Here is a 19,946-nt window from a genome sequence, read left to right as displayed (position 1 = left end):
ATTACAAGTAAACAAAGTGCAACCTGCTTTGGGAATTTTAACCACTCCTCTGGAATGCCCTTTATGTGAGGTTCTTCTGATTGTCTTGGTGTGCCCCCAGTGTCCATGCTGCCGTTTTCCAAGGCCGGTGGCGTCGCGGAGAGCATCTGCCGGACAGCAGGGTGATTCAGATCCACGTGGAAATCGGCGGAGATCTTCCGGCTATCTCTGAGGTCATAAAGCGCCACACTCACAAAAAAAGGCTCAATCTGTTGGGGAAAAGAAAACCCAGGTGGCTCTGACATACCGCAGTCACCCGTCCACTACCCTGTGCACCACTGCATCTCGACACATCGGGTGAAAGACACGCAGAAAGCGAGTTCCCTTGGACCCAGTGAGAAGTACCCAGAATCCCTCCTTGCAGCAGAGGCCTCCAAGCCTAGGGCGGCCTCTCGTTTGTTTCTTGATCCTAGATTCCCATCCAAGTATGCTTTTCCACATGTTTTACCACCAGCAAATTAGGCTTTAACAGCCTTCAAGTTGTTTTCCCCATGCTCTAAGAAAATACCCCTTAACCTCAGTTTCCCCAGATCTTTGGAGAACTAAAATGGGAGCCTAGAAATGTCTAGAGTGTACTGAGAAATACTTCACTAGTCTAATTGCTTTTCAGGTTTCTTTTCTTTTCTTTTTCTTTTGTAACACGGTCTCTCTGTGTAGCCCTGACTATCCTGGGATTTGTGCTCTATACCAGGTTGGCTTTGAACTCAGGGATCCACTTGCATCTGCCTTCCAAGATCTGGATTTAAAAGCATGTGCCACCACCACCTAGCTAAATGTGTAGCCCAGGCTGGCCTTGAGCAACTGGTGATCTCTCTGCCTCCGTCTCCTTCAGCAAATCCTACTGGTGTGTGCCACCACAACCGGTGCTTTTCAGATTTTTTTTTTAAATCACAGCTTGAAACCATCATAATAATATTTATTTTACATTGGTGTTGTGCTTTCTACTATTTTGTGCAGTTTTAATACATTCATGAATATGATAGTGTGACACAGATGAGCATCGGCCTGTGAAAGGACCCGTTGTCAGAGAAGGTGGGAAGTCTCCTGAAAAGAAGTCAGTATTTAAGATGAAGTTTTAAAAGAGACATCATGTGGTCTCTTCATTGAGTACTAATTTTGAAGTCCACCACACTTCCAGCACCAGGGTCAGCTCTTTCAGTAATGGTGGTGCTAACTAACTTCTGGTTATGTCATCTGCCAGTTTTCTTAACCCTAAGGTTACCGTTGTCCCTTCAACAATATTTGTAGATACATATTCCAAGATGACCCTCTGTCTTGCTGTTCTTCAAGCCCACCTCCCACCAATCTGAACTCTCAGTGCGATCCGTGACTACTGTGCTGGCTCTCAATGGCTGTGCTATTCTGTCCTTCTGTACATGTGTTAATTAGGACTCCAGTGAGATGACACTTTCCTCATTGCCATTTTTTTTTTTTTTTTAGCATAAGCAGACTGGATGGGAGATTATTGAACATGATTTGGTAGGGTACAGGAGAGTACTGTGGAAGTCCTCAGGAATGCAGGGCTAGCCAATAGTCCTGGGGAATCACTATTGGGGATGTATTTGATTCCTCAGCCATCGGGAATGAGCCACCTCTCAGCAACCGTGTCTTCAAATTCATCTGCATTTATTTGGTGAAGCTCCACTTCTTTGAGATGTGTGGATCTTCTTGTGGCCAGAGAACATGAACTTGGCTCTATGCAGAGCCTCAAGTACATGTTCCTTATTCTGCAGCTTGGTGCAGATGGACTTGATGACCTGGTGGCCACTGTGAACTCTGGTCACTATGCTCTGGGGCTTCCCAAAGGCACCACACATACTTGTACACACAATACCACACACACACACATACATACTCTCTCACACACACATATACACGCTTACTTAAAAGTAATTATCAAGTAGAATTTATATTTCAGTAATTTGATTTAGTTTAGAAAAAGTCTTCATTTGGGGTAGTTGTAGTGTGCTAAGAGTTGAAAATGCAAAAATAATGAAAGATTAATGCAGGTACACAAAACACTTTGAAGGTCGAGAAATAGAAATCACTATTTTTTTCTGAATTGTTGGATTTTGACTTTCATCCCATTTGCTGAATGGAAATAAATTACCTCCATTAATACGACATCAGAAATTACAGGTCTTGTGGCATTCATTTATTTTTCCAATCCACCTTCACAATGAAAATGCCAAATCTTACTTTTTAAATGGTTGGCTTTGCAGGATATGTTTGTGTAACAAAACATCGTCAGAGCCTGACAAATTAATTTGTAGGCTGCTGAGGTTTAGGCTGATGAATTACTTCTGAAAATTCAGGAAGAGGGAAATTCAAATGTAGCTACAATGAAACAGCTTTATTAGTTCAGATTGCTGGCGTCAACTCCCATTTTCAAGGAAATATCTTAGGCGATGAAACCATCAGCTAGAATTTGGTGTTCTATTTGATTGACTGAAAAATTACATACTGTCAAAGTCTGCTTCCTCATTATAAAAAAGTCTTTCATTGAGTCTGTAGACACACTCGTGTATGAAATGCAGCAGTTAGCTCTTCCGGAACATGAAGAACTGCTCTTCAAAACATGCTCATCAAAGTTAAGAATGATGAAGTTGAAGAGTGCCATTAGGGGAAGAGTGCTACAATTTCATTCAATGATAAACTATCACCAAAGTGAGGCTGTTTATTGATTTTGATATGATTACTAACGAGTGCAATGAAATTATTTTTTAAAAGTAATTTCCTAGTTCATTTTTTTAAACACTTGTATCTACTGTAAAATTACTTAGAAACAATTCAGAACCTCAAAACCAACTTAACTCCTTGGCCTGAGAGACAGGAAGGACTTGGAAAAACCACTCTCAGGAATGACTCATTGTTTAAGAGCACTGGCTGCCCTTGCGGATGAGTCAAGGTATACTTACACACATGCATACAAAACACCAATGCACATGAAGTGTAAGGGAATAAAATCAAATAAAAATAAAAATGTTTCTAAAGGACACTGTTGAGACTTAAACAAATAGAGCCATGTCGCTTTTGAACACGATCTACATGGAAGGAGTCACATGCCTTTGGCACTGGAAAGAAAAGCCCATTGTCTCTGGGCGCTTGTTTTCAGGTTCACCATAGGAATGAAGTTACTGATGTGTCTCTGCTATTTTCAGTCATAGAGGGCTGTGCCCTTTAACCAAGTACGAAGCTTTCAGGAGACACACATAACGAGTCGTGGGAGATGATAGAGATATCTGCCTAGCCAGCCAGGTCATTCGAATCAATGCTGGTAATCAATGGGTGGGGAGGGGGATGACAATAATGGTAGATATTATCACACAGCCTCATCACTCTCACATCCAAGAATAAACCCATTTTCTTTGACTTTTAGTTCCCAAAATGGATTTTTAAATTGCACTTAAGAATGTGTTGGATGAAAAACATAGGTTTAAAATATTTATATTTTTAGTATAGGTCAATGTATGAAATGATAAAGCCCATTTATTTTTATGTAGTGTGCTGACTAAGTGGCTTTACAATTTGGATCAAATTTTCTTAAATTTCCAAATGGTTTCAAAAACAAAGTTTTTAGGCATTTTTTTTTGTTTTATGTTAGACATGAAAGCATGGTCTAATCCCTTCTAATATCTTTTTCTACAAGGAAAGTGCAGCTCTCTGCTGCATGTCTATTGAAGTTTCTCTAATTCATGTTTCACAGTCTCAGGACCATCACACACAGTGGGTTTGTTCTTTCTTGGCCTTTTACCCCACATTTCTCTGGTTTATCTCTCTTCCAACAACAATTCCTTCTTAGTCTTTTGTTGGCAACTTTGATAGTCACATTTAAATGTTTAAATGTTACTTTCCCTTCTCCATGCATGCAGAAATTCTTAGATGATTCCTCCCAGGTCAGTGCTTAAACCAGATCTTCAGATTTTTATTTACATTCATAGTTAACTCTTTGAGCTGAATGAATGCTAAATTGCATCAAGAACCTTCCAAACTTTCCATAGATTACCTATTTGAAGTGGTTGCTGTTATTGCCCACCATTATGTAGAGGAGGCTGGGCTCAGACACTTGACCACATGGGACAATTCCTAAGTTCCAAAGCTAGGGAATCTGATCCAAGCTGTCCATCTCAATAGATAGTCCTCACCAAAAGGATGTACAAAGTATGTCTCTATCCTGTTCCCACAGCAGTAGGTAGGAGCCTTAAAGAGGACAGAGGAGCCAAGGACAAAAGGTGAGGAAGTCTTCTGGAAGAGTCAGTCAGTCCCGTGACCCACTGTGCCCAACTCATCAAATGAGTTTCAATCATGATGGAGGCAGGTTTGGGACTGTGTAGGGCTAAGCAAGTGGATAATACCACTCCTGCCTTCTAAAGCACATATGGCTTGTGTATCAAAAACATGAAAATAAACTTTCTTTTCTGGGGTGGAATACAGCAATTGAGACTGAATAGAAGTCAGAAAAGACTGCATTGAAAGAGAATGAAAGAAAACACTCTCAAACATTGACTGCGACTTGTACCAATGGTGGGGTGATGACTTATTTTCTTCTCTGCAGTTCAACATCTAATTTTCTTTTCTCATGTATTTGCAATCAGTCTAGAATTGTCCACTATTATGTTCCTACTAAGAGGAGATTTTCAACAGAGTTCCCTCAGTAGAAGAAAAATTTTGTGTGGGTTTGGTGTCCTGTGTATTAGGTGTTTGCAAATGCCTTTGTGATACCTGCCATTGCACAGAACACCCACACTTTTACCTAATGTTTATCTAGTACTTCTTTACTTGGTTTATCCTTTAGTCTTATTCTAAGGAGGAATACTATGATATCCTAGAGTGGGTTTGCTAGCTGGCTTCCCTCCAAGCGACAGCAAAACACAAATGTCAGTTTAAAAGCCATCTTGAATCAGGCATGGTGGTGTGCACCAGGCATCCCACGCACCTGGAGAAGTTGAGTTAGGATGATCATGGGTTCTAGGCTAGCCCGATCTACTCAGTAATAACCTGTCTCACAAAACTGAAGACTAGAGATATAGCTCATGGGAAGAGCACTTGCCTAGCACTTGTAAGGCCCCGAGTCCTACCCTCAGCACCACAATAAACAATTTCATCTTCACTATCACCAAACAGATACAAACAATCCTGGCGGAGACCACTGTGCTAATTTTGTATGAAGAATTCCAGAGCACTGTCCCTTTGTTTTTTCTTAAATATCTAAGTTAAGAGGAGACTTTCAGCCGGGCGGTGGTGGCTCATGCCTTTAATCCCAGCACTTGGGAGGCAGAGGCAGGTGGATCTCTGTGAGTTCGAGGCCAGCCTAGTCTCCAAAGCGAGTTCTAGGAAAGGCGCAAAGCTACACAGAGAAACCCTGTCTCGAAATACCAAAAAAAAAAAAAAAAAAAAAAAAAAAAGAGGAGACTTTCATAGCAGTATATGAAGAACTCTTCCTCGGAACTTGTGTACCTTTGCAATATGAGAAGTGTTGGCAAATAGACTCCCTGTACACTAGATGCTAAATCCTGAGATTAGAAAGGATATAAAAGGTTGGGCTAGGGCGGAGTGATGTCAGCTGACTGGTTGTCTGATTGAATGAGAGAGAAACTTACATTGGTTACAGGGTCATTTTCGTTCTCTGTAACACATCCCTGAAGATTCAAGTTGAGAGCTCTACAGATGATCATGATCCTCTTGGCAGCTTTCTCTTCAAAGGGTTTGATCCCAAACTCATGTTCAAAAAGGTCCCTTTTTTGAAGCTTCAGTGTCTACAAAAAGTTTTCAAAAGTCTTAGTTAGCCAACGCTGATCATGAAAAAAGAAATTTTAAATTAAAATCAACAGTTATCTGGGTCAAGTTCATCTCTGTTCAGAATCCCGACTTACGTCTATGTCTGGGTCCAGTGAGAACAGATTGAGCCTGTCCATGTTTCGCGTTGTTTTGACCGTGTCCTCAGTTTCTGTGAGGTACTGCGGAGAGACCCGTGTTAATCTCTGGTATCTAAACTTCCTCATGGAGCCCAACACAACCACAAAAGCCAAGATACAGCCCCTTAGTTTTATTACTGTTCAGTCACCCATAAAAACTGGGCAAATCTTAAAAAATATGTTCTTATTTTCAAGGGTTGTGTCATGTTAAGTAAAACTCTTTTGATTGATGAAAAATTCTAGATTAGTTTCTTAGTCTAAATCTTAAAAGAAAGCAGTGGCATTTTTTCCCCATGAAAGCAAATACAATGTCAACTTCATTACTTTTGCAAAGTCAGGATGTAGGCTGTTCTCTGAAGAATCTGTTTCCTCCAGTGTACATTCACAAGTCACAGAATTATCCAATGGATCTTGAAAAGACAGAACAACACAGGTCATTCAACAATATGAGTTGTAGTTTCCTCATCTGTAGCAATACTGGGTTAGATTCAAGAGCTCAGAAGAATACTGATGAACCTCAACTTTCCTTTTGTCCCGTCTACAATACGCCAGACTGTTGCACAATCATGTGTTGGAAATGAAACTTCCTGATAATTATTTTAGGATTGCTGCTATGATACCATGCTATCATCCTGTATCACTAAGAACTTTGGATCCTTATGATGCTAACATGTATAGGTTGTCTTGGCTTCATTTAATAATGCAAAATAAAGTTTTCATGAATATGTAATTTTTTTTTCTAATTTTCATTCTTAGGGCATCCATTCAGAGCTCATCTTTTAGCTTCAGCTATTTAAATTCTGCAGAACACTGAAAGCATGAGTACTCTATTTAACAATTAGTAAGCAAATAATAAGTGACTGTAAAAACACCTGCTATGGCCTATGGCAGGTGTGTGAAAATGAGCAAGTTTTCTTCCTCATTATCTGTAACTTTTTCACTTTAGGGGACAGGACACACATGTAAGTAGAACTTAATAATGGCTATATTTTGGTTTCTAAGGGGAACACTGACTGAATCAGTGGCTGAGAACCTCCCATCTATATAGCTAAGACTTGATGGTTACATTTTAGCCCTTTTCTGTTTTCTTCCTTCCTTCTTTTGGTCTATAATGATTAGAATATTATGAGGGAACTAGGCTGGAATAAAGAAAAAAATGCGAATGTATATGTGTGTGCATGTTTGTGTGCTGCACATGTGTATGTGTGTAGGCCAGAGGTTCATGTCTGTTGTCACCCTCAGTTGCCTTTTGTCTTATTTTTTGTAGACATTCATGCAATGTGTTCCAATTATCCTCACCTCTTCTCTTTCTTATCTTGTGTCCAGTTGCTACCACACTACTGTTACCAGTCCCTTCCTCAGATTCATGAAGTTTTGTTATGTGACCCATTTAGTTTAACCAGGGCCATCTGTGAATACAACTATCTACTGGTGATTACCCACCTTATTTTATGAGACAGGTTCTTTCATTGTATTCAGAGCTGGCTGATATGGCTAGACAGGCTGTCCAGCAAACTCCAGGGATGTCCCTGTCTCTGTCTCCCTAGTATCTGGTTTATAGGTGTGCACTGCTGCACCCAGCTTCTTACCTGGGTGCTGGTATCTGCACTCACATCATCACACTTGTATGGCAAGGACTTTAGTGACTGAACTAATCTTCCAGCTTTCTTTTTTGTCTTATGAAAACACTATGTATGACACATGATGTTGAAATTTTCATATATCAGCTGAACTCAAGACTGTCAAAACAGCATGCAAAAAAGATGCCTTGTAGCTAAGAGGAAGTAAAACATGTTTGTTCTTACAGACAATACATCATGCTTATTAAGTGTAATATAGTGCCCAAATCCAAACGTACCTTCTATAAGATCTTGCCATCAGAAATGTGTATAATTTATGTGTTATTGAGTCATGAGTACCAACATTATTTGTTGGGTGAGAAGAGCCTCAAGTCCCTTCCAGTCAACTCAAAATTGCACCAAAGGGTGGCAACTGCGATGATTTGGTAAAAGTAAGGATCTGGGGTGAATGTTTTAGAGAGTGTAGCTCAAGGATGGAAGAGCACAGCCCGAAAGACAGCCACTACCAGCCAACACTTGACCAGAGCAGGGAGATGATTTTCTGAGCCCTTACCCAGCCCCAGCTCAGCAAGCTCTGCGCTCTTCCTTCCCTGGAGTGGCCCCTCAGGACTGATCTGCAGGATGCGGTTGAGTGTGTGAATCCACTCGTCCATATCTGACTCGGTTTCAGCTGCCAGCACAAAATAGGTCAGGTCGTTCATTTTCAATTCAAAGGCATATTTCCTCAGCCTGTTATTCTGTGGTATAAAAAGAAAGAACAAAACAATGAACCATGAGGCAGGGAGACATTTATATGGTCTTGGGATTCCAAAGTCTTTCTATCCAGGTGGGCGACAAAAAGAAAACCTTAACAAAACACAACAGAGGTTTAGATGAGTCCCGTCATTTTGTTTGTTTGTTTGTTTATTTATTTATTTATTATTTATCTATTTTAGAACTTTTTGTACTAAAAATATTTTATGCCTCTTTTAATTGTTTGAATGGCATTTTGGCTTAAAACTTTCATCTTTAGGCATACATGTGAATATACTGCAGACTTCTTTAGATAACTGCTTTGAGGCTCCATTTTCATTTGCCACCTAAATTCGATCTGTGACTCATACTGACCCCTCATGCTCTAGGGACATCACCTGTCAAAGTACTAACAAGCTGCATTCATGTTGCCTTAGTAACCAGGGGACATTTCTTTTTTTGAGTCTTCCTTCATCTTTTAGCTTAATTAACATTTCAGCCATCACTTTATTAAAACCCTTGATACCCTGGACCCACACTCTGCTTGGTTTTCTTTCTATCTACCGGTCTCTGCATATTTCCACACTCATTGATGGCTCTTTCCTCTTACCATTTCTCCGAACGAAACCCTCAGCTCTGCCTTAAATTCTCTTCACTCTCACATAGTCTAAAGGCTCCAAATATCCATACACAATGACACCCAAACCAACCTCCGTATTCTCCTTTAATTTTACATCTCTCCACTGTATTGGGTGGCCAACCAAGGGGGCCTTACTATAGCTCCACGAATTGCCCCTGTAACACCGTTCTTGCTGAACTGAGCCCCACCCACATACTCTCCAGACACAGTGAGCAGACACTTATTCCCCCCACCCCCCCATTCTGCAAGCCCAGAGAGTACACTAAATGACACAGGTAAAGTCAGCTTCTGCACGTGGGACTTGTGAATTGTTGGATGACCTGTGTCATTTAGTATAGTGATGGTTTACTGCCACAAGAGAGGGGTCTGCTCTGTCGGCACTTTGTACTGCTCAAAGCTCTACTTGGTCTCTGGGCTTGCAGAATGGGGTGGGGGAGGGATAAATGTTAAACACCTAGCCCTAGAGATATTAAATTGCAAAGTAAGCATACTTAAACTTTGTATAGATGTTTTGAAAAGAGACACTACATTCTGTAAGGACGCAGAAGAGAATTATTTGGACAAAGCAAAGTAATTGCTAAGATTTGCATTTTGATAGCAATTCAAACAAGCTGGGAACATAAGCAGAAAGGCAGCAGCCTCACACTTAGTGTGCAAAGTGAATGGCTAGGAAGCCTAAGAATGCAAAACCCTAGATTCTCTACTTGGGAAGGGTGGGCAGATTCTCTCCATCCACCCCCACGGTGCCCTTCTGGTAAGTTGTGGTGCAGGAAGTCTCCAACTGCCTGAGATGCTCCTCAAACAGAGGTTCTACAGGCAAAGACAATGAAGCTGGAAAGCAATTCTCCTATTAAGGTTCCAATTGCTTCACATGACGAGAGATACAACTGGACACCCAGGAAAAAACTAGGGATATCCAGAGTGCAGGGCATATAGCTTCTGCTTGGATGCTGTCAAGATCTGAACATAGCACAATGCAAACAAATCTTAGTGTTGTTTGGAAATTCAATACTGCGGCATCTATTGACTAATCCGAGGCTGGAAATAACAAGGACTAGTTGTAAAACTACATCAAATGCTCCTTCTGGGTTGGAATTAAAAGTGACTCCACCTGCAGTTCGCTTTGAAATCCAGTTTTAGAAGTAAGACTTGATTTTCTAACTTGCATTCTGCACTTCAGATGAGTTGGATATAGTTGCCAATATTTTAATAATTCAAAAGCATTCTTAAAAATATGCATCGTTTAAAAACATTTCAGCAAAGTATAACAAGTTCTTGTTTCTCAAAGCAGGATATTTATAAGTGAAATGGACATTGTGTTTGTGCTTCTGAGAGACAGAGCAATCTACAGTGCACAGCAGTTTCTGGGGAGGGTGTAACAATGCTGGAGTGTACCTATGCTGGGAGTGCTTTCTGATCATACTCCTGTGTGGCCAAAGATGACAGAACAAGAAAAACGAGAGGACAAACATGGGAAATCAATAAGGTACTTGAATAATCCCAACATGCAATTGTGGTCATTGAAATAGGAATCGTGAGGTAATGACAATTTTTACACTCTCTCAGTTTCCCTCATTTTCCTTTGAAATCAGTGTCCTCTGTAGTTGACATAAGGCTTTGCCCAGTGAAGAGTTTATGGCTTCATTAACAATAGGGAATGCAGCATGTTCTATGGCTCTAACGTGCTTGGTGAATGGTGATAGACAGCCTGCAGCACAGTATTCTCTTTGCCTGGAAACACCCCAATTATACAGACTGTAAAGAAAGTACGGATGGCAACAGAGGACTCATTGGTAAAGAGGGAGATTACCCAAATCAAGTGCTCCATTACGTCTGCTATGCTGCTAGAATTGTTCATAGAATTTTATAGGAAGCAAAGGAGAATGATCAGACACATGACATCCCACCCAGGCTCATGATGCTCATGATGCTGGTGGCTCCTATTCATGTGACCTTCTCTGCTTTCTTTAGGTTTATCTGTTCATTCAGGAAACAAAACTTTATCCAATACTTTCTTTATGCCAATCACACAGCATTAGCAAATATTCATGTAAAGTGTTTTCCCTCTTTGAACTTGCATTCTACTTTTCCTGCTTTCTTTCTTCCTTTTCTTCCGTGTGTGTGTGTGTGTGTGTGTGTGTGTGTGTGTGTGTGCAATGTACATGTTTTTGTGTGAGCAAGAGTGCATGTACACTTATGTGCATGTGTGTAGAGGCCAGAGGTTAATGTCAATGTGTTCAGTTGTTCTCCACTTTACTTTCTGAGTTAGGGTCTCTAACTGAATTTGGAAATTATCCACTCAGCTAGGATGGCTGGTCAATGAGTTCCAAGGATCTGCCTATCTCTACTTTGCAGACTCAGGATTACAGATGCATGCTGCTTCATCCAACTTTTACATGGGTTTCTGGGAATCTTAATTCAGGACCTCAAATATTTCAGCAACCATTGACTGAGTTATCTCCCCAGACTCCTAAACTTACCTGCTAATAGGGTGTCAATAAACAAATAGGCAGAAATGCATGTGTATAGAGTATAATGTGAAATAATATAATATCACTGATATTATAATGAGGCATTGTGGAATGATAAATGTATTTTGTTGCTGCGTACATTGTGAAGACTTAATGTTTGAAGTTGTTACTCATGTCTTATCTGCATTTTCTACTTCTTTTTCTGTGTATTCTCCCCATGGTCTGGAAGCTCTTTCAAGGCAGAAACCATACCTGTTTCTATATCTGGCTTTTCCAAAGAACTGTGCACACAGAAACTTTCTAAGTATGTGTATATTTGCTGAGATGACTCCTAAATCTCACTGCTTTAAACTGCACATTAGCATATCATTGTGAGTTTCTTTGACCACGTGGTTTATATAGGATGATGCATATAAGTGGGTATGCTCATTTTATGTGTTATAAACACAGTATTCCCATAGACATCTTTCTGTAATCTTGTATATTCCTCTACTTTATATCTAATTTTGCCAGTTAATAGTTCTGTGAATTGGGAAAAGCCACATTATCTTTTGTTTTTTGTTTTTTTTGGTAAACAGGACAATAGTAATTATATTCCATCAACTATATCAAGTAACATATTAAATGGATAAGGTTGTAATACATTTCTGTTGTTACTATAATGGGAAATAAAAATATTCAGAGACAGAATTTGTTATTGGGAAGTATGTGGGCTATATATGGCTTCTAGATCCATTTCCTTTCAAAATTATACTCCTTCCATGTGACTACTTTTAGATGGGCATGTGTACCCCATTTTCCTACTGTTTAAGGTACTCCTGCATCTCATCCTCAGCCCCAGTTCACCCATGAAGTGAGTTGTCTAACTTGCATAAAATATTTTAATTTCTAGCTTTAAACACATGAGGTTATTATTTAAAGCTTCCTGGTCCATGTGCTGGCAGGTGTCACCTCACTACCAACTTGAGCCTCTGTGATGAGGTTTCAACCATTGGGACTGTTGAGATGAGACCTCAGACAAATGGGATTCTTGGGCCACTTAATTTCTTCCATAGTGGCAAGACCTGAAACGTAGAGATGAATGGATGGATAGATGGATAAATAAATGAATGAATGACTGAAAAAAACATGAAGGACCACAATTGGATAACCCAGACACAAATATTCCAAAAGTGGCCTATAATACAGATTTAACACTGTTTGTTGATAGTCTTTAAAAAAGGAAAACAGAACAAAAGAAACATGGTTAGGTTTGCTGTTTATCACCCAGACTCAAGAACCTGCCATTCACAAACGTCATCTAATATTTCTGAAGAAGAATTGACATGTCCCGCTCTTTGTGGTCACCCTTGTAGTCTGTGTCTCATCATTCCAATAATTTTCTTAGGAAAAAATAATGGTATAGACTGAGTCCAAATGAGTCAAGTTAAAATGCTATGTTCACTAAAGCATTTTTATAAACTTGAACTCCCAAAGAGTTAGGAAGTTAGGTAGCACTTACTGAGACAAAGACTTTGTTCACTTTTTTTTTTTTAATTAAAAAAAAAAAAAACTGGCAAGGATCCCTGGCAAAACAGATCTGACTCATCCTTGTTACCCATTTGTTCTGTGCTATTGTGTATGTGTGATTCATCTTTAGGCACAAAATGTGCTCGAGAGCTTACTAGAGTGATGTTTAAAATTTGTGTGATTTCTCTTGCAATCTCCTTGCCATGTGTAAGTCAGAAAGAGCCGTGATGTAAGAACTGGGACTAGTGTCTCTGATGTGCATGTCCCCCCAAAGACCAATCTCAAGTAACTGGAGTCCCTACTTCCATAAAGGAAGAAGATTTTGGGGAAAGGCCTTGATAAGTTCAAGGATATTTGAAGAGTTGATGAACTCTTCAAAAGATACATGTATAAAATCCATCATGAGGAATCCCCAAGGTCCAGATACTCTGTCCTCTGTTCTGTGACTCCAAAAGAAGATGTCAGAAAGAAGACAGGTGTGATGATCAGTTTTGAGATGTTTGGAGCTAAGAGAATTATCACTCTTCTGCATTCCTAGAGCCTCTCACATACTGTCATTCATATCTCCATTTGTCCTCTAGGGATGCTGAGTAACAGTGAGCATGTTCTGATGTAACAGTGAACATGTTCTGATCTAACAGTGAGCATGTTCTGATGTAACAGTGAACATGTTCTGATCTAACAGTAAGCATGTTCTGATGTAACAGTGAGCATGTTCTGATGTAACAATGAGCATGTTCTGATGTAACAGTGGTGTGTTCTGATGTAACAGTGGTGTGTTCTGATGTAACAGCGAGCATGTTCTGATGTAACAGTGAGCATGTTCTGATGTAACAGTGAGCATGCTGTTCTGATGTCTGTCTCTGACTTTCACAAGGAAATGAGTTCCCCATGCTTCAACATAGTTCCAAGCATAATATAGGCACTAAATAAGGAACTGAATGAATGAGTGAGTTAGTGAATAAAGATATTGATTAATTGACATATCTAGGGATCAGTTTGAGGAAGACAAATCATAATTTACTAGTGCATTTTTCTACAATAGAGTGTCTTTCTTCCAAAGTTGTCAACTATAATCGGGCAATCAGGGAAGCATGGTGAGGACGTACTGTCACCCACATCCTTCCAAAGTCTGCACATTTACTTCAGTTTTATGGGTGAGAAACCTGAGATCAGAGGTTGAGTGACTCACTCAGAGGGCTCAGGAGGTCAACAGAAAAACTAAGATCTGAATGCTGACCTGAAGGAATCATAAGCTTCTGCTGGCCCTGTCAGGGTCTTCCTAAGACAATGTTGTAAAAAGAGATGGAAATAGATTCTAAATTAGAGATGGTGAAGACAGGGGCCTAGGGTAGACAGATTACAACACAATCTGGTAGAACGTCATTGAATATAAACTACATCCCTGTAATCTTAATATATAAAAAAGACCATGACAAGACCTTTTAGAAGGATTCACCAGAGGAAAAACAAAAAAGAAAAACTTTACAATTTCAGCTCAGTGTAATTATAAAATATAATCATTGATCTCCAAAGTATTGTTACAGATTTGCTACAGACTTTAAGGCCAAGGAGTCTCCTTAGTGAGGAACAATAGACAGCCACCCCCACTCTCCATTAAGATCCTCATTACCCTTTCCATATGGAAAGCTGGCATCTGCATTAAAATGCAATTAGCTTTCCCTTCTAGCAGGGTACTCAGCAACACTTAATTAATTCTTAAAGTTCAGCCTTCTTACTTCCTGGAGGGGTTCCAGATTTTAACAGATGAAGTGTCCAGAAATAGTTTAGGACGCAGAGACTGCAGACTACTCCATTTTGCATCTATAGATCTAGGTGCCCTGACTGAGAGTTCAGGATGTAGACTCAGCTATGACATGACAAGCTCGGAGAGTGACTTGGGTGTGCTTATCACACAAACTGTATCCCTAGGATCCAGAGTCATAATGTGAAACTTGAGGGGTGATGGCTACAGCACGCGATTGCTTCCATTTTCAAGTAAAGGAATAAAGATGGATTCGTGTGAGTGAAGGAAGGACATCCCATGTCCATGGAGTGGGAGACATCCAGGGAATTATCCTCCCACTTGATATAGTAGTTTGTGACAAGTATAATACTAAGTAAAATAGTTCGAAGATCAAGAACTTCCCAAACAGCCTTGTCTGTAAACTCTTGGCAATCAAAGGAATCCTTGTCTTTAAAGAAAAACCTCCACTTCAAAGAAAGATGCTGTGTGTGCACATTGAATATATTACCTGGTTATAAAGAGAAGAACATTTATGAAGTATATACTTTAAGGTATGTGACTGACATGTCACCTTCATGAATTTCACTAATTCACTGGTCTTCTGTGTTGTAGAATGGGTGAGGGTCATTTTCTTCTTTTCCTTGATGTAGCTCAGACTTGTTTATACTTGTTTACTGCTCCTACCCATTCTTTAGCCCATAGATCTTTTAGTCTCTTTTCTGCTTATTTCTTTTAAATTATTTTTGTCTCTTTCCAAAATGCCTCTTCAAATATCAATATTCCTTTTCCATATTGCAACCCACATTTCTTCCATCTATTTACCTCTTTTTTTGGTTGTTTTTTTACTGAAAAAATTTCCAACTGATTCCATGGCTTCTTTGTCTCTGTGCTTATTTCCTGTTTTTTGTTTCTATTGGAAATAAGTTTTGTGGAAGTGTGGATCTAGACTGTGTGTCTTTCAATGTGTTCCCAGAATCCAGAATGTTCTTGACTTACACAGATATATTCTAAGTATTTGTTGCATGCATCATGCAACAAAACGGAAACCACCATGGGGAAGAGGGATTTCACTCACCTGTATCACACCTGTGCAGGAATCCAAAAAGATGCAGCCTTTGGGTTCTTTGGATATCTTTTCATCTTTGTAAAAGTTCATAATGTAGGAGTTATCTGGCAGCTGAGTCAGCTGGAAGTAGCGCTTTTTGAATGACTAAATAAAAGATAGAAGGAGGGAGTTTGAAGTTCATTATACGGCTACTCATGGGAATGACAAGTCTTCAAAGTTCTTCAGCAGGGCAGTGCTCTAGAGCGGAGAGTGACTTCTGAATAAATAAAACAGTATAGAAAGCATGAATATCATGCCAATGGCTCCTCTCCATTCTGTGACCCAAGAAGGGATGTGAGGAAAGGGGACAGGGTGGGGGTGGGGATCACTCTTGATGTGTCCTTACCCGGACCGTGACAGTGTTGTTCACAGTGCTGTTGAAATTCCCCTTGTAGAGCCAGCCTGACTTGAACACGCCCGTGCCTCCGGTTCCTCCACCGCCCTTGGAAGATGAGTGGGATGTGGTATCCTGCAATGAAAGCCATCATTAGCCTTACAGCCAGCCCTGTGGAGCCCAGATCTTCAGCACCGCACTTCCAAACGAGACTCCTTTTCCTCCCTGACTCATCCGCAACAATCATGTTCAGTGTCAAAACAAACATGATTCATTTTGCCTGAAAGCCCCAACACAACCAGCCTCTCCTGCTCACGAAAAACAGATTGCCAAGAAGCCAGTGCAGACAGGAACTAATTGCCCCCGTGTTTAAAACCTGTCACTCAACACAGTCACTTACTTCGTCCTTATCAGCATCTTCATGGTCAACCTCAAAGGAATGTGAAGGAAGCTTCTCTGGCTTGTGTTCGGCTCTGATATTTGAAAAAAAAAAAAGTTCAGTTTGTTATTTGATATCTTGCTTTTGTTTTCTACTATTCCTAAGATCACAAGGCTCTGCTAACATTGTTTCAATTTTTTTTTTTTTTTTATGTTTTGCAACCTTAAAAATCTGGGGGTTCTTTTTCTATGAGAAGAGTTAACTTTTCCCTTACATCATCATATCCTATCTCTACTAAGTATATATTTTAACTCACGGAGTCATTATTGACATAATTTTGTATATATCTTTTTGTATTGAAGGAGAGCAAAGAGGATGGATGGAAATCTTGAAGTTTTGTCTTCCATCTTCTGCATTCTGAAGTAGAATATTAAGCACAGACACCTTTGTTAGCTTTTCTGGGTCACCTGTCTGTGATGTGGCCAAGGCTACTGGATGGTTGCCTAAGCAGCCTCAGGTGTGGGAGGCCTTGAGTCCCGAGAGGCAGCCTGGGTTTTGGCCGTCAGGTTGTGTCATGCCCCAGTGGTAGTCCTTCAGAAGGCCACTCAGATGGAGCAGCGGTGTCTGCCCATGTGGTGTGCACCCTTGCCATCGCTGCCCTTTTAGCTGCGGCATGAATGGTCACCCCAGAGGAGTGAGCAGGCACATCTGGCTTTATATGCCCAGAATAAAGTAAGTCTGAAGTAAGTTTCTCTTGGTACAAGTCTGTTTCATAATGAATGGCTGAAGAAGCCAGACTCTCCACTCAAAGTTTAGGCTTTCTTCGAAAGTCAGCCCTTTGCCACCTTTTAAGGCATAAAGCTTATTATATGCAGACATTTCATATAATTTTTTAAAAAGATTTATTTATTATGTATGCAGTGTTCTGTCTGCATGTATGCCTGCAGGCCAGAAGAGGGCACCAGATCTCCTTATAGATGGTTGTGAACCACCATGTGGTTGCTGGGAACTGAACTTAGTACTTCTGGAGGAGCAGCCAGTGCTCTTAACCTCTGAGCCCTCTCTCCAGCTTCTCATATAATGTTTTAAGATGACACATCCTGTAGAATCTGAATCTGATGATGAGAAAAGACCAGAAGAGAATTTGTTGATCCCATCACAAATCTGTTCCTGAGCTGACAGTGTACCCAAGAGAAAGGGGAAGGGGTAAAGGCTTCTTATTTATGTTCCTTCTGTGCGTTCTCACAGGATGCTCCCTAATGGATGTAAAGTGCTCTTTCATCCTCCCTCTAAAGGACACTCCAGTGCCTACTTCCCAGTGCACCATGGGAAGTTGTAGCACAGAAGAAAATCTCGTTCGTTGTTAAGTAAGCATTGCCCATTTCTTAACAGACTGTCAAAATTAGAAAATGTTTGCATCCATCACCATTGCCTATCCCTAGACATTTTCCGTCGCTGGGTCCTGAGAGCTACTGTGATGAACACAGGACTTGAGATTCAGTGTTAAGGATGAAATGTGGAATCTTCTGTCATCTTCCTCTCTGCTTTTTTTGTTTGTGATCTTGGTAAAAATCTCAAGACCTGCTGGTCAGTACTTGCAAGTGGTAATTGTCTTTCTCATCAGTTAAAAGTGGGAAGAAGACCCCACTGAACCTAGGCAGGTCCAAGCCCCCCTTCCCACTGCACCAAGGCTGTGCAAAGTGTCACACCACAGGCACCAGGTTCCAAAAGCCTGCCCATGCACCAAGGACAGATCGCAATGCCCCTGCCTGGGTGCCCCCCAAACAGGAGACCTCCATTTGGGGGATGTGGGGATGCAGGAGTGGCTTGGGAAAGAGGGCTGGGGGGTGGAAGGAGGGAGGAGGAGGTATCTGTGGATGGTATGTGGAGTGAGTAGAAAATTTCTTAATAAAGAAAGATGGAAGAAAAAAAAGTGGGAAGGAGAGCTGTAGAGAGTGGTATTTCAGGATTATCTCCTCTGGCTAGGAGATGGTGTGTGTGTGGGGGGGGGAGGGAAGGGCTTGCTGTGCAAGTATGAGGACCTGAGTTCAAATCCCCTACACCGATGTAAAAGCCAGATGTGTCTGTGTATGACTGTAATCCCAGTACTGGTAGGGGTGGGTCGGGAGATAGGAAGTTCCTAAGGGTTTTTCTGCCAGTCACTATAGCTGAAATGGTGAGTTCCAGATTCATTTAGCAAAGCCTGTTTCAAAAAATAAGAGTAATATACTTAATGTTGACCTCATGGAGTCTACATGCTCATACAGAGAAGAAAGCACCTGCTGGCACACCACACACACACACACACACACACACACACACACACACACACACACATAGAGGTTATCTCTTCTTCAAGTCTGGCACATAGTAGTCATTCAAAGCATAGCAGTTAATAGATATGTATAACTTATATAGTTACACTAAAGTTATTTCATGTCAGAAAACAATAGCATATAATATGACATTCCCCATCCACGGCTCATTGACAAGCTGGAAGATGTTTAAAAACACAGATGGAGTTTTGTATTCAAGCTTAAATGTGCATGGGATATTGCTCTTTGTCTGATGACACGTGTGGATAATCAGACTTTGGCACACAATACTGGTGCCCCAGACTTGTCTATTCTTTTGCTATTTTGCAGAGATAAAAATGAAGAGCATAAGGGCCACTTATATAAACACAAAGGAGAGATGGGGTTGCAGGATGTATCTGTGAAATAACTTTATCAGGAAAGATGACTTCAAATCATCACAGAAAAAATATTAGGAAGAATATAGCCAGTTTTTAATCTTTTTTTCTTTGCAGGGCCTCAGCGATGTTCCAACTCATCTATGCTAATAGTCACCATGATGTTAACTTGTTCTGTTCTTTTTGGTCACGGTCACCTTTCTGGGAAGGCATAGCAAGAAGTGTTCACAGTATTACCTTAGGACCATGGGAAATTCTTCCTATCCCATTCCTTTCCCCCATAATAGCATATGGTACTCCTTGAACAGGAAAAAACCCCTTTCACATTTTTATTCGATTGACAAGAGAAGGCCTTCAAACACAATCTTCTTCCTCTCTTCCTCTCACGAGAGGTGACATGTCATCTGAGTTTCAGGGGCAATTTCAAGAGGCAAGTTTCAGAATGATTGCTTGAAATGTTTTATCTGAAATATGCGCATTATGGGATTTTTACATTGATGATACGGCAGTAAAGGGAAGGTGGAGGAAACGCCCGTGTTAACTCATCACACATATATTTTTGTGAACTATAGAGGGAGTTATATTAAGAGCTATCACTACAAAAATGATGATGATGTGAAGTGATTCATTTCTTAATCAGCTGGATTTACTATTTCACAATGCTTCCATATTTCAAAAGATCACTTTGCACATTATAGGAACATATAATGCTATCTCTTATTACAGTGAATAAAAAAGTATAATGAACCTTAAATCCAACCAGAAAGTGTTTTGTCAGTCCTATAACCCTTTTGCTACTATGA

General features: G+C 40.4%; 1 protein-coding gene across 14 annotated transcripts in view; it reads right to left on the bottom strand.

Annotated features, from left to right (window-relative positions):
- The window catches only part of Dock10 (dedicator of cytokinesis 10), a 248,888-nt gene that overhangs the window by 89,635 nt on the left and 139,307 nt on the right, over positions 1-19,946 (bottom strand). For all 14 annotated transcript variants that reach the window (XM_037210228.1, XM_037210229.1, XM_028884109.2 and 11 more), the window contains exons 5-12: positions 16,473-16,545; positions 16,085-16,207; positions 15,709-15,843; positions 8,088-8,271; positions 6,279-6,364; positions 5,913-5,996; positions 5,640-5,795; positions 24-248 (exon numbers count right to left, since the gene is read on the bottom strand). In XM_037210228.1, the coding sequence (XP_037066123.1) occupies positions 24-248; positions 5,640-5,795; positions 5,913-5,996; positions 6,279-6,364; positions 8,088-8,271; positions 15,709-15,843; positions 16,085-16,207; positions 16,473-16,545 (1,066 nt within the window). The remainder of the gene's footprint in view (positions 1-23; positions 249-5,639; positions 5,796-5,912; positions 5,997-6,278; positions 6,365-8,087; positions 8,272-15,708; positions 15,844-16,084; positions 16,208-16,472; positions 16,546-19,946) is intronic.

Source organism: Peromyscus leucopus, chromosome 13 (assembly GCF_004664715.2).
Source record: "Peromyscus leucopus breed LL Stock chromosome 13, UCI_PerLeu_2.1, whole genome shotgun sequence".
NCBI classification, from domain to species: domain Eukaryota; kingdom Metazoa; phylum Chordata; class Mammalia; order Rodentia; family Cricetidae; genus Peromyscus; species Peromyscus leucopus.
The sequence above is the reverse complement of the archived record's forward strand: the minus strand, read 5'-3'. Positions and strand labels throughout refer to the sequence as shown.